The 25062-nt window shown below is 46.6% G+C and overlaps 1 protein-coding gene across 1 annotated transcript in view; it reads right to left on the bottom strand.

Annotated features, from left to right (window-relative positions):
• Window positions 1-1705: 1705 nt before the first annotated feature.
• LOC138793976 (uncharacterized) overlaps window positions 1706-25062 on the bottom strand; it is a 57407-nt gene continuing 34050 nt past the window's right edge. Inside the window, exons 8-19 of the mRNA XM_069972740.1 lie at window positions 21579-21690; window positions 21195-21298; window positions 20952-21118; window positions 19968-20860; window positions 19381-19729; window positions 17013-19234; window positions 14647-14684; window positions 12034-12137; window positions 11482-11694; window positions 10996-11113; window positions 10040-10288; window positions 1706-3605 (exon numbers count right to left, since the gene is read on the bottom strand). Of these exons, the coding sequence (XP_069828841.1) occupies window positions 1966-3605; window positions 10040-10288; window positions 10996-11113; window positions 11482-11694; window positions 12034-12137; window positions 14647-14684; window positions 17013-19234; window positions 19381-19729; window positions 19968-20860; window positions 20952-21118; window positions 21195-21298; window positions 21579-21690 (6209 nt within the window). The 3' untranslated portion in view covers window positions 1706-1965. The remainder of the gene's footprint in view (window positions 3606-10039; window positions 10289-10995; window positions 11114-11481; window positions 11695-12033; window positions 12138-14646; window positions 14685-17012; window positions 19235-19380; window positions 19730-19967; window positions 20861-20951; window positions 21119-21194; window positions 21299-21578; window positions 21691-25062) is intronic.

Raw genomic sequence — 25062 nt, 5'->3', positions numbered from 1 at the left:
GGTGATCAGTAATGGATGTCTCCCTAACCTTAGGGTGACGGGTAACCCATGTCTCCCTAACTTCGGGGTGATTGGTAACAGATGTCTCCCTAACCTCGGGGTGACCGGTAACTGACGTCTCCCTAACCTTGGGGTTATTGGTAACGGATGTCTCCATAACCTCGGGTTATTGGTAACGGATGTCTCCCTAACCTCGGGGTGACCGGTAACAGATGTCTCCCTAACCTCGGGGTGACGGGTAACGGATGTCTCCCTAACCTCGGGGTGATCGGTAACGGATATCTCCCTAACCTCGGGGTAACCGGTAACTGACGTCTCCCTAACCTTGGGGTTATTGGTAACAGATGTCTCCCTAACCTCAAGGTGACCGGTAACTGATGTCTCCCTAACCTCGGGATGACCGGTAACTGCCGTCTCCCTAACCTCGGGGTGACCGTTAACTGACGTCTCCCTAACCTTGGGGTTATTGGTAACTGACGTCTCCCTAACCTTGGGGTTATTGGTAACGGATGTCTCCATAACCTCGGGGTGACCGGTAACTGATGTCTCCCTAACCTCGGGGTGATCGGTAACGGATGTCTCCCTAACCTCGGGGTGACCGGTAACAGATGTCTCCCTAACCTCGGGGTGACGGGTAACGGATGTCTCCCTAACTTCGGGGTGATCGGTAACGGATGTCTCCCTAACCTCGGGGTGACTGGTAACTGACGTCTCCCTAACCTTGGGGTGACCGGTAACTGACGTCTCCCTAACCTTGGGGTTATTGGTAACTGACGCCTGCCTAACCTCGGGGTGATCGGTAACGGATGTCTCCCTAACCTCGGGTTGACGGGTAACGGATGTCTCCCTAACCTCGGGGTGATCGGTAACGGATGTCTCCCTAACCTCAGGGTGACGGGTAACGGATGTCTCCCTAACCTCGGGGTGATCGGTAACGGATGTCTCCCTAACCTCGGGGTGACCGGTAACTGACGTCTCCCTAACCTTGGGGTTATTGGTAACAGATGCCTCCCTAACCTTGGGGTGGCCGGTAACGGATGTCTCCCTAACCTCGGGGTGATCGGTAACTGATGTCTCCCTAACCTCGGGGTGATCGGTAACGGATGTTTCCCTAACCTCGGGGTGATCGGTAACTGATGTCTCCCTAACCTCGGGGTGATCGGTAACTGATGTCTCCCTAACCTCGGGGTGATCGGTAACTGATGTCTCCCTAACCTCGGGGTGACCGGTAACGGATAAGTTTCTGACCTCTGCTTCACAATCAGCTTATTGAATGCGGCCTGAGCAACAAAATAAACAGCCTAAACCCCCCGACCACCCAACAGAGCCCAATAAAGTCAATGGCATTAGCCAGGATCAGTTGGTGACCGACCAGCTTCATTTTTATGCAGTCAATTTACTTTAGGACAGAGGCCATAATACCCACAGATGGGAACAAAGTCAGAGTTTTATATATTTTTTTCTTTTAATTCTCTAGTCACTCCTCTTCCCCCTCCTCTCTCCTCCCTCTTCTTCCTCCTCCTCCCTTTCCTCTGTCTCCTCTCCCCTCTCTTCTTCCTTCTCTCCCTCCTCCCTCCTCTTCTTTCTTCTCCCTCCCTCCTCTTCCTCCAGCCCCTCTTCCTCCTCCCCCCCTCCTCTCCCTCCAGCCCCCTCTTCCTCCTCTTCTTCCTCCCTCCCTCCTTTTCCTCCTCCCTCTTCTCTCTCCTCTTCCTCTTCTCCCTCCAGCCCCCTCTTCCTCCTCTTTTTGCTTCCGCTATTAATTGGCTTCAGTCTCTTCCTTTTCAGATTTTCCTATAAGTCTTATAAATGCCATTTCCTCGCCTTCAGGTTGTGTTCTCAATTCTCGGCTTTCTTCATCCTTTATACACTTTCTATCCGGTATCTCACTATCACTATTTTATAAATCCAAACAAGAATACAGTTTTTTTTCTCTGGGTATAAACATGTTATATTCCTTGATATTTCTTAAAGAGACTTCTCTGCTGGGTGACTTCTTTTTTCGTGTGCGACAAGACTTGATTTATTTTTAAAACATTTCCCACATTCTGAACACGAATATGGCTTCTCATCAGAGTGATTTCTTCTCTCGTGTGTAAGGAGATTTGATTTGGTTGTGAATCCTTTCCCGCATTCTAAACATGTATACGGCTTCTCTCCTGTATGAATTCTCTCATGTATAACAAGATGGGATTTCTTTGTAAAACATTTACCACACTCTGCACATGAATAAGGCTTCTCTCCTGTGTGAATTCTCTGGTGGATCACAAGATGTGATTTGTTTGTAAAAGATTTCCCACATTCTGAACATGAATGCGGCTTCTCTCCTGTGTGTATTCTCTTATGTATAACAAAATATCTTCTATCTGTAAAACATTTCCCACATTCTGAACAGAAGTACAATTTCTCTCCTGTGTGAATTCTCTCATGTGTAGCAAGGCTTGATTTTTTTGTAAAACATTTATCACATTCTGAACATGAATATGGCTTCTCTCCTGTGTGAATTCTCTCGTGAATAACAAAATATCTTTTATCTGCAAAACATTTCCCACATTCCGTACACGAATACAGCTTCTCTCCTGTGTGAATTCTCTTATGTGTAGCAAAATATCTTTTATCTCTAAAGCATTTACCACATTCTGCACATGAATACGGCTTTGTTCCTGTGTGACTTCTCTCATGGTTAAGAAGATATGATTCTTTTGAAAAACATTTCCCACATTCTGAACATGAATATGGTTTCTCATCTGTGTGAATTCTCATATGTATAAAATAATGCAATTTTTGAGTAAAACTTTTCCCACATTCTGAACATGAATACAGCTCTCCTTTGTGACTTCTCTCATGTGCAACAAGATCTGTTTTTTCTTTAAAACCTTTGCCACATTCTGAACACGAATAATGCTTTTCTCCTATGTGAGTTGTCTCATGCGCGACAAGCTGTGATTTTTCTGTAAAACATTTCCCACATTCTGAACACGAATACGGCTTTTCGACTTTGTGGATTCTCACGTGTGTAATAAGATCTGATTTTCTTGTAAAACTTTTCCCACATTCTGAACATGAAAACGGCTTCTCTCCTGTGTGACTTCTTTCATGTATAACAAGGTACGGTATGGATGTAAAACGTTTTCCACATTGAGGACACGGATACGGCCTCTCTGCGGAGTGAGTTTCCTGATGTTTAAGAACATCGGTTTTCTGGGAGAAACGTTCCCCACATTTTGAGCATGAATACGGCTTCTCTCCTATGTGCATTCTCTCATGGGACACAAGCTCAGGTTTACTTGTAAAACATTTCCCGCATAGTGAACATGAATACTTCTCCCCTGTGTGACTTCTCCGCTGAGATATCAGACTTTTTGTGAACTCTTTGTCACGCTCATCACGACGAACCCTTTTGCCGTCTTTCTGATTGGTCCTTGTGGTAACAACCAGTGATAGGTCAGGCGAGGAAGGCTCCCCGTGTATACGAGGATTATAGAACGCCTCTGTACTGCGAAGTCCGGAGCGTAAGGTACAGGTAAGGAGGTTTCCTCTGGCCGAGACATCTTCATCTTCTACTGCAGAATCTATGAAGTCTTCATCGGAGTCGTCATTGAAGTTTTCTGTGTGGATGAAAAGTTGATGGCGTTATTTTATATTTGCCCCATAAGAGTAGACAGGGTTATAACATTGCTATGAATGTAATCCCTCTGGTTGGCGTATTTATCCGCGGTATCGGTATATCACGGTCCTGATGTGCGGCCCTCCCAATATCACGGTCCGTGTTCTGATGTGTGGCCCTCCCTCTATCACGGTCCGTGTCCTGACCTGCGGCTCTCTATCACGGTCCGTGTCCTGACCTGCGTCCCTCCCTATATCACTGTCCAGGTCCTGATGTGCGGCCCTCCCTCTATCACGGTCCGTGTCCTGGTATGCGGCCCTCCCTATATCATGGTCCGAGTCCTGATGTGCGGCCCTCCCTCTATCACGGTCCATGCCCTGGTATGCGTCCCTCCTTGTATCACGGTCCAGGTTCTGATGTGTGGCCCTCCCTATATCACAGACCGTGTCCTGATGTGTGGCCCTCCCTATATCACGGTTCGTGTCCTGATGTGCGGCCCTCCCTATATCACGGTTCGTGTCCTGATGTGCGGCCCTCCCTATATCACGGTTCGTGTCCTGATGTGCGGCCCTCCTTGTATCACGGTCCATGCCCTGGTATGCGGCCCTCCTTGTATCACGCTCCGTGTCCTAATGTGCGGCCCTCCCTATATCACACTCCATGTCCTGATGTGCGGCCCTCCCTATATCACGGTCCGTGTCCTGATGTGCGGCCCTCCCTATATCACGGTCCATGTCCTGGTATGCGGCCCTCCTTGTATCACGCTCCGTGTCCTGATGTGCGGCCCTCCCTATATCACTGTCCAGGTCCTGATGTGCGGCCCTCCCTATATCACACTCCGTGTCCTGATGTACGTCCCTCCCTATATCATGGTCCGTGTACTGGCTAGCGGCCCTCCCTATATCACGGTCCAGGTTCTGATGTGTGGCCCTCCCTATATCACAGACCGTGTCCTGATGTGCGGCCCTCCCTATATCACGGTCCGTGTCCTGATGTGTGGCCCTCCCTATATCACGGTCCGTGTCCTGATGTGTGGCCCCTCTATATCACGGCCCATGTCCTGATGTGCGGCCCTCCCTTTATCACTGTCCGGGTCCTAATGTGCGGCCCTCCCTATATCACAGTCCTGATGTGAGGCCCTCCCTATATCACGTCCTGATGTGCGGCCCTTCCTATATGACGGTCCGGGACCTGATGTGCGGCCCTCCCTCTATCACGGTCCGTGTCCTGATGTGCGGGCCTCCCTATATCACGGTCCGTGTCCTGATGTGCGGCACTCCCTATATCACGCTCCGTGTCCTGATGTGCGGCCCTCCCTATATCACGGTCCGAGTCCTGATGTGCGACCCTCACTTTATCACTGTCCGGGTCCTAATGTGCGGCCCTCCCTATATCACAGTCCTGATGTGAGGCCCTCCCTATATCACGTCCTGATGTGCAGCCCTTCCTATATGACGGTCCGAGTCCTGATGTGCGACCCTCCCTATATCACTGTCTGGGTCCTGATGTGCGGCCCTCCCTATATCACGGTCCGGGTCCTGATGTGCGGCCCTCCCTCTATCACGGTCCATGCCCTGGTATGCGGCCCTCCTTGTATCACGCTCCGTGTCCTGATGTGCGTCCCTCCCTATATCACTGTCCGAGTCCTGATGTGCGGCCCTCCCTATATCACACTCCATGTCCTGATGTGCGGCCCTCCCTATATCATGGTCCGTGTACTGGCTAGCGGCCCTCCCTATATCACGGTCCAGGTTCTGATGTGTGGCCCTCCCTATATCACAGACCGTGTCCTGATGTGCGGCCCTCCCTATATCACGGTTCGTGTCCTGATGTGCGGCCCTCCCTATATCACGGCCCATGTCCTGATGTGCGGCCCTCCCTTTATCACTGTCCGGGTCCTAATGTGCGGCCCTCCTTATATCACAGTCCTGATGTGAGGCCCTCCCTATATCACGTCCTGATGTGCGGCCCTTCCTATATGACGGTCCGGGACCTGATGTGCGGCCCTCCCTCTATCATGGTCCGTGTCCTGATGTGTGGCCCTCCCTATATCAAGGTCCGTGTCCCGATGTGCAGCCCTCCCTATATCACGGTCCGTGTCCTGACGTGCGGCCCTCCCTATATCACTGTCTGGGTCCTGATGTTCGGCCCTCCCTATATCACGGTCCGGGTCCTGATGTGCGGCCCTCTCTATATCATGGTCCGTGTCCTGATGTGTGGCCCTCCCTATATCAAGGTCCGTGTCCTGATGTGCGGCCCTTCCTATATGACGGTCCGGCACCTGATATGCGGCCCTCCCTATATCACGGTCCGTGTCCTGACGTGCGGCCCTCCCTATATCACTGTCTGGGTCCTGATGTGCGGCCCTCCCTATATCACGGTCCGGGTCCTGATGTGCGGCCCTCCCTATATCAAGGTCCGTGTCCCGATGTGCAGCCCTCCCTATATCACGGTCCGTGTCCTGACGTGCGGCCCTCCCTATATCACTGTCTGGGTCCTGATGTTCGGCCCTCCCTATATCACAGTCCGTGTCCTGATGTGCGGCCCTCTCTATATCATGGTCCGTGTCCTGATGTGTGGCCCTCCCTATATCACGGTCCGTGTCCTGATGTGCGGCCCTCCCTATATCACTGTCTGGGTCCTGATGTTCGGCCCTCCCTATATCACAGTCCGTGTCCTGATGTTCGGCCCTCCCTATATCACTGTCTGGGTCCTGATGTGCGGCCCTCCCTATATCACGGTCCGGGTCCTGATGTGCGGCCCTCCCTATATCACGGTCCGTGTCCTGATGTGCGGCCCTCCCTATATCACGGTCCGTGTCCTGATGTGCGGCCCTCCCTATATCATGGTCCATGTCCTGACGTGCGGCCCTCCCTATATCACTGTCTGGGTCCTGATGTGCGGCCCTCCCTATATCACGGTCCGGGTCCTGATGTGCGGCCCTCCCTATATCACGGTCCGTGTCCTGATGTGCGGTCCTCCCTATATCACGGTCCAGGTTCTGATATGCGGCCCTTCCTATATGACGGTCCGGGACCTGATGTGCGGTCCTCCCTATATCACGGTCCAGGTTCTGATATGCGGCCCTTCCTATATGACGGTCCGGGACCTGATGTGTGGCCCTCCCTATATCACGGTCCAGGTCCTGATGTGCGGTCCTCCCTATATCACAGTCCGGGTCCTGATGTGTGGCCCCTCTATATTACGGTCCAGGTCCTGATGTGCGGCCCTCCCCATATCACGGTCCGTGTCCTGGCGTGCGCCCCTCCCTACATCACGGTCCGTGTCCTGATGTGCGGCCCTCCCTATATCACGGTCCGTGTCCTGATGTGCGGCCCTTCCTATATCACGGTCCAGGTTCTGAAATGCGGCCCTCCCTATATCACGGTCCGTGTCCTGATGTGCGGCCCTTCTTATATGACGGTCCGGCTCCTGACGTGTGGCCCTCCCTATATCACGGTCTGGCTCCTGATCTGCGGCCCTCCCTATATCACGGTCCGGCACCTGATATGCGGCCCTCCCTATATCACGGTCCGGCTCCTGATCTGCGGCCCACCCTTTATTACAGTCCGGGACCTGATCTGCGGCCCTCCCTATATCACGGTCCGGGACCTGATGTGCGGCCCTCCCTAGGAATTTCAAGCAGAATCCGCACTTAATTTTATGGGTATTCCACCTGTAAAATATGTACAGAGTAATCTCCCACTATGTTCAATGGGCTTTTTACTCTCTTGCTCACACGAAAGAATTAACACGCAGAATGTTCCACCGCCCAAAGAATCGGCACAGCCATAGAAGTCTATGGGGCTTTGAATTTCTGCTTTCCGCTCAAATTCTGCACCTGTTCTGCCAGAGCTGAAGTGCAAATTTCAAGCAGAAAACTTTCCTCTTCGACTCCTCGTCTATTCCTCAGTGTGAACAGAACCCAACTGTGGATGTTTTCTATAGTATGGGCAGAATTTGTCTATTCTGAGAGTCACTGTTTTTATGAATTGTAACAATCGTGACAAACTCGACTTTCTTACAAATTCAAGGTCGATCCGCGATTTATATTGGGATTAAAGCAGAACTTTAATGAATGCACACAGGTCACCTACCCTAGCCGACGAGTTTCAGGTGTGTCAAGCGTTCTTCCTCATGACCATCATAAAGGTTCCAGACTGGTTAAGAATGGCATCAAAATGTGAATGTAAATTCTATGTAATGTTTTTAACATTACTAATGCCCTCATCTCCGACACCATACATTACAGCGGGGGTCACTGGGGCCTGAAGGGTTACTGTAATGTAGCTGTAAGGTGGAGCCCCCCCTTATATCCCTGTCACCTCCCTCACTATACTGCACTATACATATATACACAGGGGGGGGGGGGGCCTGAAGGGTTACTGTAATGTAGCTGTAAGGTGGGGCTCCCCCTTATATCCCTGTCACCTCCCTCACTATACTGCACTATACATATATACACAGGGGGGGGGGGGGGCCTGAAGGGTTACTGTAATGTAGCTGTAAGGTGGAGACCCCCCCTTATATCCCTGTCACCTCCCTCACTATACTGCACTATACATATATACACAGGGGGGGGGGGGGCTGAAGGGTTACTGTAATGTAGCTGTAAGGTGGAGCCCCCCCTTATATCCCTGTCACCTCCCTCACTATACTGCACTATACATATATACACGGGGGGGGGGGGGGCTGAAGGGTTACTGTAATGTAGCTGTAAGGTGGAGCCCCCCCTTATATCCCTGTCACCTCCCTCACTATACTGCACTATACATATATACACAGGGGGTCACCGGGGCCTGAAGGGTTACTGTAATGTAGCTGTAAGGTGGAGCCCCCCCTTATATCCCGGTCACCTCCCTCACTATACTGCACTATACATATATACACAGGGGGGGGGGGCTGAAGGGTTACTGTAATGTAGCTGTAAGGTGGAGCCCCCCCTTATATCCCTGTCACCTCCCTCACTATACTGCACTATACATATATACAGAGGGGGGGGCTTGAAGGGTTACTGTAATGTAGCTGTAAGGTGGAGCCCCCCCTTATATCCCTGTCACCTCCCTCACTATACTGCACTGTACATATATACACGGGGGGGGGGGGGGCTGAAGGGTTACTGTAATGTAGCTGTAAGGTGGAGCCCCCCCTTATATCCCTGTCACCTCCCTCACTATACTGCACTATACATATATACACAGGGGGGGGGGCTGAAGGGTTACTGTAATGTAGCTGTAAGGTGGAGCTCCCCCTTATATCCCTGTCACCTCCCTCACTATACTGCACTATACATATATACACAGGGGGGGGGCTGAAGGGTTACTGTAATGTAGCTGTAAGGTGGAGCCCCCCCTTATATCCCTGTCACCTCCCTCACTATACTGCACTATACATATATACACGGGGGGGGGGGGGGGGGGCTGAAGGGTTACTGTAATGTAGCTGTAAGGTGGAGCCCCCCCTTATATCCCTGTCACCTCACTATACTGCACTATACATATATACACAGGGGGGGGGGCCTGAAGGGTTACTGTAATGTAGCTGTAAGGTGGAGCCCCCCCTCATATCCCTGTCACCTCCCTCACTATACTGCACTATACATATATACACAGGGGGGGGGGGCCTGAAGGGTTACTGTAATGTAGCTGTAAGGTGGAGCCCCCCCTTATATCCCTGTCACCTCCCTCACTATACTGCACTATACATATATACACAGGGGTCACCGGGGCCTGAAGGGTTACTGTAATGTAGCTGTAAGGTGGGGCTCCCCCTTATATCCCTGTCACCTCCCTCACTATACTGCACTATACATATATACACAGGGGGTCACCGGGGCCTGAAGGGTTACTGTAATGTAGCTGTAAGGTGGAGCCCCCCCTTATATCCCTGTCACCTCCCTCACTATACTGCACTATACATATATACACAGGGGGGGGGGGGGGGGCTGAAGGGTTACTGTAATGTAGCTGTAAGGTGGAGCCCCCCCTTATATCCCTGTAACCTCACTATACTGCACTATACATATATACACATGGGGGGGGCTGAAGGGTTACTGTAATGTAGCTGTAAGGTGGAGCCCCCCCTTATATCCCTGTCACCTCCCTCACTATACTGCACTATACATATATACACAGGGGGGGGGGGCTGAAGGGTTACTGTAATGTAGCTGTAAGGTGGAGCCCCCCCTTATATCCCTGTCACCTCCCTCACTATACTGCACTATACATATATACACATGGGGGGGGCTGAAGGGTTACTGTAATGTAGCTGTAAGGTGGAGCCCCCCCTTATATCCCTGTCACCTCCCTCACTATACTGCACTATACATATATACACAGGGGGTCACCGGGGCCTGAAGGGTTACTGTAATGTAGCTGTAAGGTGGAGCCCCCCCATATCCCTGTCACCTCCCTGTGTACCTCCATTATACCATACCTGGGGTAGCAGCTCCCGGCGTCTCCTCCTCCTTCACCTCACTCATACACCGGGGATCGCCCCACACGCCTTCTTCTTCATCCTCCACTTTGATGATAGTCAGATCTGCCATCTGTTGTGACGTATAGAGATCTGGTACGGGATCAGCGTCATCTTCCTGATGATTCTCTGGGACATTTCCCTCCGGACAGTCCTGGGAATACAGAGGACGGGGACATCTCTCTGGTGTCTCTTTCCTGCTGGATCCATCTGTAGGGAAGACACAGGGACTGAATACAAGACCTCCCGTATACTCCTCTATTTATCAGACACTCCTATCATTATAGGTTATATATCAGGCCTCAATAACACGATGCGTTGACCACTAGAGATAAGTAAATGTGCGCTCCCTTGCTGTTTCTCACGGAGCCGGAGTCCCTTTTTGAGGCAGCCACACCGGCTTAACCTGGGGGCACCAAGTGTGGTTTCTGAGTTTTCGTTACTGTGTATGACCCTCGCCTGCTCCTTGACTCGGCTTCTGCCTCTTCCTCTGATCTGTTTGCCTTTCTTGTGTATGGCCGGGGCTGTTGGCCACAAACCTGCCATGGTCATGGTCAGCCCATGACCATAACTTTACATTCATCTACATTAACCTATATTTGCAATTTCTCTGCCCAAGCCTCCAGCTTCCCTGAATCCCTCCGGAATGTTAAATCTTTTTCTGGAATAAGTGTCTAGTTGTTAGGAATTGAATTAGCAAGAAAAATGTGCTGCTCTCTAGCCCTCCTGGATGTGTGCTGTAATACCATATCTCTTTCTATTCTGGAGGATCTGCCCCCTTTTATGTGAAGCCCCACCCACTATTTAAGTTAGGGAAGTCGGATCTCTAAATGAATAATTGAGAGAAGGCTCCAACATATATTGCTGTACAGTCACATACACCAGCCCGCAGTAATGATCAGTAGGTCTCCTCTTACCCGGTGATGTGGGGGGCGGCTGATCCTCCATCATGGCCTCCTTGTACACATCCTTGTGTCCTTCTACATACTCCCACTCCTCCATGGAGAAATAGACGGTGACGTCCTGACACCTTATAGGAACCTGACACACACAATGATGGCGTCATCCTCCAGACACCTCCCACCTTGGTGTTATATGTCCCAGCATTCCCAGCAGCATTGCTCACCTCTCCAGTCAGGAGCTCAGTCATCCTGGTGGTCAGTTCTAGGATCTTCTGCTCATGGATCAGTGATGGAGGTGGAGGATCTGTGATGGGGCTGCTGCTCCAGCCTCCTGACACAGGGGGCGCCACACACTCACCACACCACTTCTTCACTACTGTGTAATCCTGTGTATGGTGAGACACTGATCACTACAGAGAGTCTAACAATCCTTCCCCTCTCCAGTCATCTCCCTGTATTATCTATAGGGATAAGAGGGAGGGGACGTGACGCATGGCTCACCTCTCCGGTGATCAGGTGGATTATCTCTAGGGTGAGCTCTAATATCCTGGCCGCCATCATGTCTCCCGCCTTCTCCAGCCTTGGGGGGTCATTGATGAGAAGGGGCGGCTGATCCTCCATCATGGCCTCCTTGTACAGATCCTTGTGTCCTTCTACATACTCCCACTCCTCCATGGAGAAATAGACGGTGACGTCCTGACACCTTATAGGAACCTGAGAAACACAAAGATACAGGAATAAGGGTCACGTATGGAATATCTGACCCATCCCGGATCCTGTAGTACATACTATATACCCGGTGATGGTGACAACCTCTAATTTAGTAGGAGTTATTATAGCACCACACAATGAGATGGAAATCTAAGGGTTATGTAGGTTATTAAGATGACAGAAACACATGAGGTTGAGTTTTAGAAGGGTGTGGGGGTTGTAGTAGACTAGACCATAGAACATGAAGGACAGTGCAAGTAATGTAGAGTATAGTGCATGATGGACAGCGGCAGCATCACCGGGCCGATCCTACACAGCCGATCCTATGCTGAAGGATCTTACTGAGAGCTGAAAGGAAAAACGTTCTTCTACCAGTTCTTGAGGTGTAGATTGAGACTGGGAACGCTGGGACAGTTTGCACTCGTTCGTCACAATGTGAGGTGACACTATAAAACCGAACACCATCATGGAGAATGGTATGCCATAAGAACCATATCAACATAAAAGCGCAGGCTGGTGGGTAGTAAGAGGCTGGTGGGTAGTAAGAGCCTGGTGGGTAGTAAGAGCCTGGTGGATAGTAAAAGCCTGATGGATATTAAGAGCCTGGTGGGTAGTAAGAGCCTGGTGGGTAGTAAGAGCTTGGTGGGTAGTAAGAGTTTGGTGGGTAGTAAGTGGCTGGTGGATAGTAAGAGTTTGGTGGGTAGTAAGAGCCTGGTGGGTAGTAAGAGCCTGGTGGGTAGTAAGAGTTTGGTGGGTAGTAAGTGGCTGGTGTATAGTAAGAGTTTGGTGGGTAGTAAGAGCCTGGTGGGTAGTAAGAGGCTGGTGGGTAGTAAGAGCCTGGTGGGTAGTAAGAGCCTGGTGGGTAGTAAGAGCCTGGTGGGTAGTAAGAGGCTGGTGGGTAGTAAGAGCCTGGTGGGTAGTAAGAGCCTGGTGGGTAGTAAGAGCCTGGTGGGTAGTAAGAGGCTGGTGGGTAGTAAGAGCCTGGTGGGTAGTAAGAGCCTGGTGGGTAGTAAGAGGCTGGTGGGTAGTAAGAGCCTGGTGGGTAGTAAGAGGCTGGTGGGTAGTAAGAGCCTGGTGGGTAGTAAGAGCCTGGTGGGTAGTAAGAGCCTGGTGGGTAGTAAGAGGCTGGTGGGTAGTAAGAGCCTGGTGGGTAGTAAGAGCCTGGTGGGTAGTAAGAGCCTGGTGGGTAGTAAGAGGCTGGTGGGTAGTAAGAGCCTGGTGGGTAGTAAGAGCCTGGTGGGTAGTAAGAGGCTGGTGGGTAGTAAGAGCCTGGTGGGTAGTAAGAGCCTGGTGGGTAGTAAGTGGCTGGTGGATAGTAAGAGCCTGGTGGGTAGTAAGAGCCTGGTGGGTAGTAAGTGGCTGGTGGATAGTAAGAGTTTGGTGGGTAGTAAGAGCCTGGTGGGTAGTAAGAGCCTGGTGGGTAGTAAACGTCTGGTGCAGAGCGATCCAGGATATACAGGAATATGGTGGGACATAAAGGCAGGCTGCTGCCGCTGTGGGTGGTTGCCGACCCCATGTCAGGAAATTCCACCACAACCGACAATGTACTGCTAAACACTGGGCCGACACAGGAATTGTACTGACAAAAATAATAGATTGCTTGTGTGAATGATTTGGGCAGTATAATTGGGGACGGGGATAAACTTTTTGACATGTGTATACCGATATACAAATACAAACAAGTAACAACAAAGCAACACTCACTACCCTCACTGCTACCCCCAAGGCTCCGGGCTTAACTTCTACTGCTCCCACTGCCGTGGCTAAAGCCGCCTGTTCCACCACATCAGTTACCTACCACATGGCCCCCATCTTCTCTCCCATTACCAGAGTGAAGCCTAACATTGTGGCCACCACTGCATCCAGTGATGCTTCTGCTCCAGGCCCCTCACACTATTGCTATCCGTGGAAGAAGAAGCCTACTGAGGATTCCCCTGCACCCTCTCATTGAGTCCGTTATAGAGACCAGAGTTCCTAGTTGTTCATGTGACTGTGTGGTTTCTGTGTTCAAAGTTTGAAGAAGTTATGCAAAGTTCGAGCTGTGTACCTGGTCCTCCTGACCAAGTTCCCTTGTTTACTGTCCAGCTATGTGCGGAAGAGACACTCAGGTTGTTATATAGTTGTTTAGTGCCTGTCCCAGAGGCTTTACATGAACGATAGTCTATATTGCCAAAGAGACTCTACCATAACAGACACTTACCCGTTTCTTCCTAAAGCACTTGTATGAGTATGTGGTTATAAAGGTATTATTGCTCTCTAGTATTGCACTACAGTAGTCAAAGTTTAGTTTTCATATCAAAGTCATATATTTCCTCCTCTGAGTAAGAAGAAAAGTCATATGGATAGCCTCAAAGTAAAGTGTGTTTTCTAACAGAGCATTGTATTTTTCCTTTGAGCCAGTGTTCTTCAGGACCTCGCAGTGTTTTGTCTTTTATGTTCCCTTCCTTGTGTCTCCATTGTTTGTTCATCCCTGTTTTGTCCCAACACACAGTAGTCATTACACATAGTCACACTCAACATTTACATTTGTTCATACATACTGCACCTTTGGCACCTTTTTGTGTATCTGGCCTATTGAGTAATTGCGTTGTATGATTGACTGGTATGAAAAGGAGCTCCCCATGTATGTTTGCTTTTGTTATTTTCTTCTTTCTCTTCCAGGTGTCCAAGTCATTTCACACAGACACCCAAGGCAGTACACAGGTCTTCACGTTCTTTTCCAGTAGGGTAACGTATTTCATTGAAAACCTACTGTCCAAACTGTCTGAAACTTGAGGGTCGCCCGCCAGCAGTTAAGTAGTCCTGACTTCCATGTCAGATAGCACACGCACTAGCTACCTGGTCGCCAGAGTACGCTAGGCACCCCTAGGTGAAGTCCTGCCACTAGGGTTTTCTCTCCACATTCCTTCTCTCACCTGTGCCTTGAGCGTGGAAAACACACACCTACATACTCACAATCACATTCCTTCCTCTTGTTTAGTCGTCCTGTCCATCTGTGTTTCAATTATAGAGATGCTACCTCAACTTCAGATTCGCCGAGGTCGGCTCATTCTTAGTGGGGAGGTATGCAGTGTCCCAGAACAGAGTTCCTTCTCTTGTTGTTTCCTTCAAAGTGTATCTTTATATCTGAGTTAGTCAATATGTTATTGCCTCTGTTCTGGAAAACTATGGTCCACTGCAAACTGTATGATGTGTCAACCCTCTCAGTATTCAGGTCTGCTGTTTCACTCATTTTCATGAATATTTGGTCCTATATGTCCTAATGGTGTGATGATGCAATGGCTTGGTGTCATGTGATTGTCCCCTGCTTCCATGGTAACCCCAATGGCCATTGAGCTTTGGCTGGGAATACCATGTGACTTCTTGTCCTACCTCAGTCTTCTCTCCACCTTTAGGTGAGAAGGGTGTGTTGCTCTGTTCTTCCTGAGTCCTATCTCCTACCTTCAAGGGCATAGGGTGTGTGTGACCTCTCTCCACTGCCAGGAGAGAGATACGTGTGCTCTGCTGCTCCAGTGTCACAAGAAGTGTTCCGGTCCAGTCTCGACCTGGCCGTGTCCTTATTCTCAAGTTTCAAGATCCTCATCTATACTAAAGATCTGGGTGCCGTTCTTCAGACATTCCTCTCATCATCTTCTCTAATCATCAACAGCAAGTATTCATTTCAGTTTCATTCCGCCCAGCATCTCAACTTTGGTATCACTACTACTCCCATCATCCAGCACGTTACTCTCACAGCCTATTGCAGCATCACCCATTACTCCGCTTTATCCAAGTCTGCCTTATACCCCGTTGCATCCGGAGAGACTGTTGCTACGAGTTACCACCATTATAATAAATACACAACTACCGTTGTTTCTGAACCTTGGCATTGGTGTGATCATTGGTGCCCTGACTAAGGACAACGAGGAATTGCTCGGCCTCCGCTTGGTCAGGTTCCCGGTCTACAGCTCATGCCCTTATGGTGACATACCATCAGGCAAGTGGCTAACCGGGTTCCTACCCAGTACTACCACCTACTACTACTCTCAGCGGAGTGGCCCAGCGCATATACACTATATATAACACACTATAGATATACACTATATATACAATACACACACTATAGCTATACACTATATATAATACACACACTATAGATATACACTATATATAATACACACTATAGATATACACTATATATAATACACACACTATAGATATACACTATATATAATACACACTATAGATATACGCTATATATAATACATACACTATAGATATACACTATATATAATACACACACTATAGATATACACTATATATAATACACACTATAGATATACACTATATATAATACACACACTATAGATATACACTATATATAATACACACACTATAGATATACACTATATATATAATACACACTATATACACTATATATAATACACACTATAGATATACACTATATATAATACACACTATAGATATACACTATAGATAATACATACTATAGATATACACTATATATAATACACACACTATAGATATACACTATATATAATACACACACTATAGATATACACTATATATATACACTATATATAATACACACACTATAGATATACACTATATATAATATACACACTATAGATATACACTATATATAATACACACTATAGATATACACTATATATAATACACACACTATAGATATACACTATATATAATACACACACTATAGATATACACTATATATAATACACACTATAGATATACACTATATATAATACACACTATAGATATACACTATATATAATACACACACTATAGATATACACTATATATAATACACACACTATAGATATACACTATATATAATACACACGCTATAGATATACCCTATATATAATACACACTATAGATATACACTATATATAATACACACTATAGATATACACTATATATAATACACACTATAGATATGCAGAAATTATAATGTTAATTTGTTTTCCCTAAGACCCATTGGCATCACAACATATGGGGTATATTCGCCCCTGCGAGCCCCTGGGACGAAGGAATATTTAATTAAAATAAATGAATAAATCTTTAATCCCCTCCTCCAGGTGGTATAAATAGGCTCCACCTCCCCCAGACATCAGTCAAATTATAAAGAATCACAAACAAGGGAGGGAGTCTTGTGATGCCAATGGGTCTTAGGGAAAACAAATTAACATTATAATTTCTGCTTCCCTTACGTCCCATTGGCATCACAACATATGGGGAATTAGCAAGTATGCTCCCCAATGGGCAGGTTATCAATCACAGCCGCATTAAGAACCGACCTAGCAAAGGCCGTTCTCGATGAAAATGAAGTATCCAACCTATAGTGTCTAACAAATGTAGAGAGTGAAGACCAGGTCGCCGCCTGGCAAATGTCCTCAAGAGGAACAGAGGCACGCTCCGCCCAGGAGGAAGCTACCGCTCTGGTAGAATGAGCCTTGGTAAGCGCTGGTGGATCTAAATCAGCAGATGAATAACATAATGCAATAGTATCGCAGATCCATCTGGAAATAGAAGGTTTTGAAGCCTTCTTGCCTCTATTTTTCCCAGCGAATAAGATAAAAAAAATTTCTTCCTTACGGAAATCCTTTACTCTTCCCAGATATACTCTGATTTGCCGAGAAACGTCCAACAGAGACAGGTCCAAATCCTCTTCAGATGAGCCTGCTGGTGAAAAAACTGGCAACACCACCTGCTGGTTGATGTTAGAAAATAATGCCACTTTAGGAAGGAATCCTGGGAGGAATCTCAGGATAACTTTATCCTGGGAAAAAATCACATATGAAGGTGCGGAACCAAAGGCTTGCAGTTCTCCGACTCTTTTGGCAGAGGTAATAGCTAATAAGAAGACAACCTTAAAGGTGAGAAATTTGAAGTCCACTTCTTCCAAAGGCTCGAACGGAGGAAGACATAATCGTCTTAGAACAAAGGACAGATCCCAAGTGTCTACTTGTTTTACCAGATTAGGCCTTAATCTGGTTATGGCTTTGACAAAGTTCTTAACTTCAATTATCTGGAATAAACGTAAGTTTAGGTGGGCAGAGAGAGCTGCTATGTGCACCATGATGGCCTTAGGCTTTAGCCCCTTATCAAATCCCTCCTGTAAGAATTCCAATAATTGTGGAGTGGAAGGTTTGATTGGATCAATATCTCTGCCAGTGCACCAGACTTGAAAGATCTTCCATATGCGAGAATAGGACTTATTTGTGGCATTACTACGAGCATGAGAAAGGGTTAGCAGTACTCTTTCCGAAAATCCAGCATTTAATATGGTCCCCTCAGCCTCCAAGCTGGTAAGCAGAGGCTGGATAGATCCCTGCACCAGTTGTTGTCCCTGAGATATCAAATCCGGGTGCAGGGGTAACTTCCAAAAGTCTCCCTTGCTCATATTCATGAGCAGGGTGAGCCATGACCTTTTCGGCCAAAAGGGAGTTATTATTATTACAGACGCCTGATCCAGCCTGATCTTCGTCAGAACTCTGTGAATCATGACTATGGGCGGAAAGATATACGCCAGTTGATATGTCCACAGAATTGTCATTGAATCCACTACTGTGGGATTGTCTGCCCTGTAAAGCGAACAGAAATTCCTCAGTTTGGCATTGCTTGCTGATGCCATAAGATCTATCTGAGGAAGCCCCCATTTCTGGGTTAACTGAATGAACACTCTCCTTGAGAGAGACCATTCTCCCGGGACTGTAAGGCCTTGACTCAGTCGATCTGCCAAGGTATTGTGAACACCTCTGATATGAATTGCGGACAATTTGGTTACTCTGGTTTCTGCCCAACAGAAAATCTTCTCCACTTCCTTGAGAAGAGCTGGAGATCTGGTACCTCCCTGCTTGTTTATGTAGGCAACACATGCCATGTTGTCCGTCCTGATTCTGACAGCTTTGTGAAAAATGAGTGGTGAAAAATGAAGTTGAGCTAGATAAATCGCTCTGAGTTCCCTCACATTGGAGGGAAGGGCGGAGTCTTGTCGATTCCATGTTCCTGCAGTTGTAGTCTCTGACAGATGGGCTCCCCAACCTGTTCCTGAGGCATCCGTCATGATGGTTACCCAATGTGGTTCTGAAATTGAAACACCATGTCTGACTTGTCTCCACCACATTAGGGACTGTCTTGTCTGTGTAGACAGGACGTGCATCGCATCCAAATCCTCTAGTTTTCGATTCCAAACTGATAGTGTCTCTCTTTGTAGAAATCTCATGTGCCATAATGCCCATGGCACTGCGTCCGCTGCTGACGCCAGGAGACCCAGGAATCGCATTAAAGTTCTTACTGATACTTGACGAGGAGGGATAAGGAATTGAGCTCCCGCTTGGATGCGTGTTAGTCTTGGAGTTGAGAGAAATAGTCTCATCTGAACAGAATCTATTCGGAATCCTAGAAAGATCTTGATCTGGGATGGAATTAGGTCCGACTTTTCTAGGTTGATAAGCCAACCCAACTGTTGCAGTATGTCCTGGACATAGCTCAACTGAATTCTCAGAAGATCCTGAGTCTGAGTCATAATCAATCGTTCAGGTAAGGGATAATTTTTATCCCCTGTAATCGGAACAGAACCATCATAGCGGACACAACCTTTGTGAAGACAAAGGGTGCTGAGGTTATTCCGAAAGGAAGAACTTTGAATTGTAAATGCCTTACCTTTCCCTGGAGTTGGATGGCGATTCTTAGAATTCTCCTGTGAGCCTTCAGAATCGGAATATGAAGATAGGCGTCTTGCAGATCTATCGTTACCATGAAATCTCCCTCCTGGAGAATCGATCTTACGGATCTTATGTTTTCCATGCGAAACTTCTTCTTTACGATAAATCTGTTTAGATATCGCAAGTCTATAATAAGCCTCCACTTTCCGGATGGCTTCGGCATGAGAAACACTGGGGAGTAAACTCCCTGACCGACCTTGGGCAGGGGAACATCTTCCAGTGCCTCTATGGATAGGAGGTGAAGAATATCCTTTTCCAAGACCACATGTTTGTCTGGCCTTAGATTTCTTGATAGAAGAAACCATGGGGGAGGAAGAGGTGATAAATGAAGGACATAACCATCTCGAATAATGTTTAACACCCAATGATCCTTTATTAGTCTTTCCCAGGCGGGAAGGAACAAACTCAGACGCCCCCCTACCGGGATGCTTCTGGCGTCAGAAGTCTGGCTTCTTAGTGTCCTTGTTCTGCTGTTTTCCGGAATTTCTTCTGGAATAATTACGTCCTCTTCCTCTGTATTGATACCTCCCCTTGCCTCGCTGAGGCGATCTAGCTCTCCGAAAGGAGTCACGACTTTTGTAGGAAAGGGGTAGCGACTTCCCCTTTTTGTCGGACATCTCTTCCATCAGCTTATCCAGTTCCGAGCCAGACAATCTGCCTGGCTGAAACTCCATGTTACACAGAAATTTGGAGTTGGCATCTCCAAACCAGGGTTTCAGCCATAGCGCTCTTCGTCCCGCGGTCGAAAGCGCCATAGTTTTAGATGCCAATCTGGTTCCTTGGGATGCCGCATCACATAGGAAGTCTATGGCCATATTGACCTTCTTGAAGGAGCGAAGGACCTTGTCCCTGCTCGCTCCAGCTTCCACATTCTCTTGGACCTTGGCCAGCCACCTTCGTAGGCTTCTAGAAACCTCAAATGAAGATATAGAGACTGCCCCTTGGGCCGCCGCTGCCGTATAAGATCTTTTTAGAGCTACCTCTACCCTTCTATCCATTGGATCCTTGAGATTGGATCCATCCTCTGCAGGCAGCACCGTACGCTTAGATAACTTGGCTATGGCCGTGTCCACCTTAGGAGGCTCAATCCACTCCTTACATTGTTCCTCCTTGAGAACATATAAGGTCTTGAACCTCTTACTTAGAACCGGAGCTTTTTCCGGTTTCTTCCATTCTGCCTGAAGCATAGATAACAAAGTCTCTCCTACTGAAAAAGCCCTGGGCTTTTTAGAGGAGGAAGATCCTTTATCCTCTTCTAATTCTTCAGGGTGTATTTCAGCCTGAACAGCTTTACGGAGCTTGTAAATCCTATCAGCTGTAAAATACCCCTTGAACAGCTCTTTTTCGTCTTCAGAAGTAGAAGAGGATTCTGACGAAGAGGATGATTTTACTTCGTCAATAACAGTAAATTCAGACCCCTAAGGTAAGATATGTATAAAGAAAAAAATATATATTTTTTTCTTTTATATAGACACCTTAATGCTTACAGCCAGAAAGTAATATACTCACAGGCTGAGAAGTGGAAGGAGATATACTCCTTTTGGTCTTCTTTTTAGGACAGGGGCGGCAAGACTCATTAGCCGCTAGTGTTTTTTGCACATAATCCTTGACCCATATTACAACATCCTGTACATCAGGTTCATCATTAGGTTTTGGTCGGCAAGACGCACAGAGTACTGAAAACATATAGGCATGTATAAATATTTTAGGAGGAAAAAAATGACTCCTATCTGAATCAGATGATCCTCGTACGGTATTCATAGCCGTCCGGTAATGGGGTTTCACACTCGGCACAGGTGAAGTGCTTCCTCTTGGTAGCCTTTTTCCCTGCAGGGCTGGTTTCCATCTCAGACATCCTGGAAAGAAAACCCATTACTATACTGCCAGAACATTTAACCATTTCATATGAGCAGAGCAGCAAGCCAAATGCAATACCAAAGACTGCCACAAGGTGGCAGCAATACACTTACTTCTAAGGCAAGGAGAAGAACCGAGAATCCAATACAGCACTCTATTAACTCAGACCAGAAGACTCACAGTCAGAGGAGAGAGAACTACTCACCCTCCAGGTCTGTTAAATACTGCTGGACAGCGTGCGAGCGCGCGGGCGCGTGACGTGGCCGGGTCCCGGCTTACCGGAAGTGACGTACGCATGACGCCGCGGTGGAACGCACCATGCATTCCACAGCGCGACGCAAACCGGAAGTGAACGCCGGCAGCTCGGGATAAGCTAACAGCGTTCCACGAGCTTAATAACACAACAGAACAACAACAGGGCTTAAGACACATACCTTAAGTCCCCTGATATTACCTGGTACCGGATCCAGCGGCAACACAGTACAAAAACCTGAAAGGAATCCACAATCCAACAGGTAACTCATTTAAGGAGGAGGGACAAAGTCCCTTAGGGCTATCAGATGCAAAGTAAAAAAAAGACTGATGTCTGGGGGAGGTGGAGCCTATTTATACCACCTGGATGAAGGGATTAAAGATTTATTCATTTATTTTCATTAAATATTCCTTCGTCCCAGGGGCTCGCAGGGGCGAATATACCCCATATGTTGTGATGCCAATGGGACGTAAACACTATATATAATACACACACTATAGATATACACTATATATAATACACACACTATAGATATACACTATATATAATACACACACTATAGATATACACTATATATAATACACACACTATAGATATACACTATATATAATACACACACTATAGATATACACTATATATAATACACACACTATAGATATACACTATATATAATACACACTATAGATATACACTATATATAATACACACACTATAGATATACACTATATACACTCACCGGCCACTTTATTAGGCACACCATGCTAGTAACGGGTTGGACCTCCTTTTGCCTTCAGAACTGCCTCAATTCTTGGTGGCATAGATACAACAAGGTGCTGGAAGCTTCCTCAGAGATTTTGGTCCATATTGACATGATGGCATCACACAGTTGCCGCAGATTTCTCGGCTGCACATCCATGATGCCAATCTCCCATTCCACCACATCCCAAAGATGCTCTATTGGATTGAGATCTGGTGACTGTGGAGGCCATTGGAGTACAGTGACCTCATTGTCATGTTCAAGAAACCAGTCTGAGATGATTCTAGCTTTATGACATGGCGCATTATCCTGCTGAAAGTAGCCATCAGATGTTGGGTCCATTGTGGTCATAAAGGGATGGACATGGTCAGCAACAATACTCAGGTAGGCTGTGGCGTTGCAACCATGCTCAATTGGTACCAAGGGGCCCAAAGAGTGCCAAGAAAATATTCCCCACACCATGACACCACCACCACCAGCCTGAACCGTTGATACAAGGCAGGATGGATCCATGCTTTCATGTTGTTGACGCCAAATTCTGACCCTACCATCCGAATGTCGCAGCAGAAATCGAGACTCATCAGACCAGGCAACGTTTTTCCAATCTTCTACTGTCCAATTTCGATGAGCTTGTGCAAATTGTAGCCTCAGTTTCCTGTTCTTAGCTGAGCGGAGTGGCCCCCGGTGTGGTCTTCTGCTGCTGTGGCCCATCTGCCTCAAAGTTGGCCGTACTGTGCGTTCAGAGATGCTCTTCGGCCTACCTTGGTTGTAACGGTTGGCTATTTGAGTCACTGTTGCCTTTCTATCAGCTGGAACCAGTCTGCCCATTCTCCTCTGACCTCTGGCATCAACAAGGCATTTCCGCCCACAGAACTGCCGCTCACTGGATGGTTTTTCTTTTTCGGACCATTCTCTGTAAACCCTAGAGATGGTTGTGCGTGAAAATCCCAGTAGATCAGCAGTTTCTGAAATACACAGACCAGCCCTTCTGGCACCAACAACCATGCCACGTTCAAAGGCACTCAAATCACCTTTCTTCCCCATACTGATGCTCGGTTTGAACTGCAGGAGATTGTCTTGACCATGTCTACATGCCTAAATGCACTGAGTTGCCGCCATGTGATTGGCTGATTAGAAATTAAGTGGTAAAGTGCAGTTGGACAGGTGTACCTAATAAAGTGGCCGGTGAGTGTATATACACACACACACACACACACACACACATTATAGATATACACTATATATAATACACACACTATAGATACACACTATATATAATACACACACTATAGATATACACTATATATAATACACACTATAGATATACACTATATATAATACACACACTATAGATATACACTATATATACTACACACTATAGATATACACTATATATATAACACACACTATAGATATACACAATACACACACTATAGATATATACTATATATAATACACACTATAGATATACACTATATATAATACACACACTATAGATATACACTATATATAATACACACACTATAGATATACACTATATATAATACACACACTAGATATACGCTATATATAATACACACACTATAGATATACACTATATATAATACACACACTATAGATATACACTATATATAATACACACTATAGATATACACTATATATAATACACACTATAGATATACACTATATATAATACACACACTATAGATATACACTATATATAATACACACACTATAGATATACGCTATATATAATACACACTATAGATATACACTATATATAATACACAATATAGATACACTATATATAATACACACTATAGATATACACTATATATAATACACACACTATAGATATACACTATATATAATACACACTATAGATATACACTATATATAATACACACACTATAGATATACACTATATACAATACACACTATAGATATACGCTATATATAATACACACTATAGATATACACTATATATAATACACACACTATAGATATACACTATATATAATACACACACTATAGATATACACTATATATAATACACACTATAGATATAAATGAAACACCAAAAAAGAGATATGGGGAACCCCAATGAGAAAAATCAGACCAAACTGATAATTACAAATACCAAAATTCATTTTATTAAATAGTATACAGAAAAAAACACATGCAACATTAAAAACAAGACCTGGGGAGGCGGGGGACCAGATTTCTGGGACTCATTGTAACAGTAATCCTCCATCCACATACATACTAATGTAGGGCATATGTAAACATTCATACAGCATAAAGTGCAAAAGGTAAAGTGCTAGTGCTATGTTGCTACAGTATGCTGCTTAGAATAAAACACATGTGTAAACCCAAACACGGATGCTGGTTACCAATACCAGTAGGTACTATATGTCCCAGTCCACTGGTCACCCACCTCACACTCCAACGCCGTTTCGCACCGCTTCGCCAGGGAGTGACGAAGCGGTGCGAAACGGCGTTGGAGTGTGAGGTGGGTGACCAGTGGACTGGGACATATAGTACCTACTGGTATTGGTAACCAGCATCCGTGTTTGGGTTTACACATGTGTTTTATTCTAAGCAGCATACTGTAGCAACATAGCACTAGCACTTTACCTTTTGCACTTTATGCTGTATGAATGTTTACATATGCCCTACATTAGTATGTATGTGGATGGAGGATTACTGTTACAATGAGTCCCAGAAATCTGGTCCCCCGCCTCCCCAGGTCT

The sequence above is a fragment of the Dendropsophus ebraccatus genome, chromosome 5 (assembly GCF_027789765.1).
Source record: "Dendropsophus ebraccatus isolate aDenEbr1 chromosome 5, aDenEbr1.pat, whole genome shotgun sequence".
Lineage (NCBI taxonomy): Eukaryota > Metazoa > Chordata > Amphibia > Anura > Hylidae > Dendropsophus > Dendropsophus ebraccatus.
This window is presented reverse-complemented; position numbering and strand designations above follow the sequence as displayed.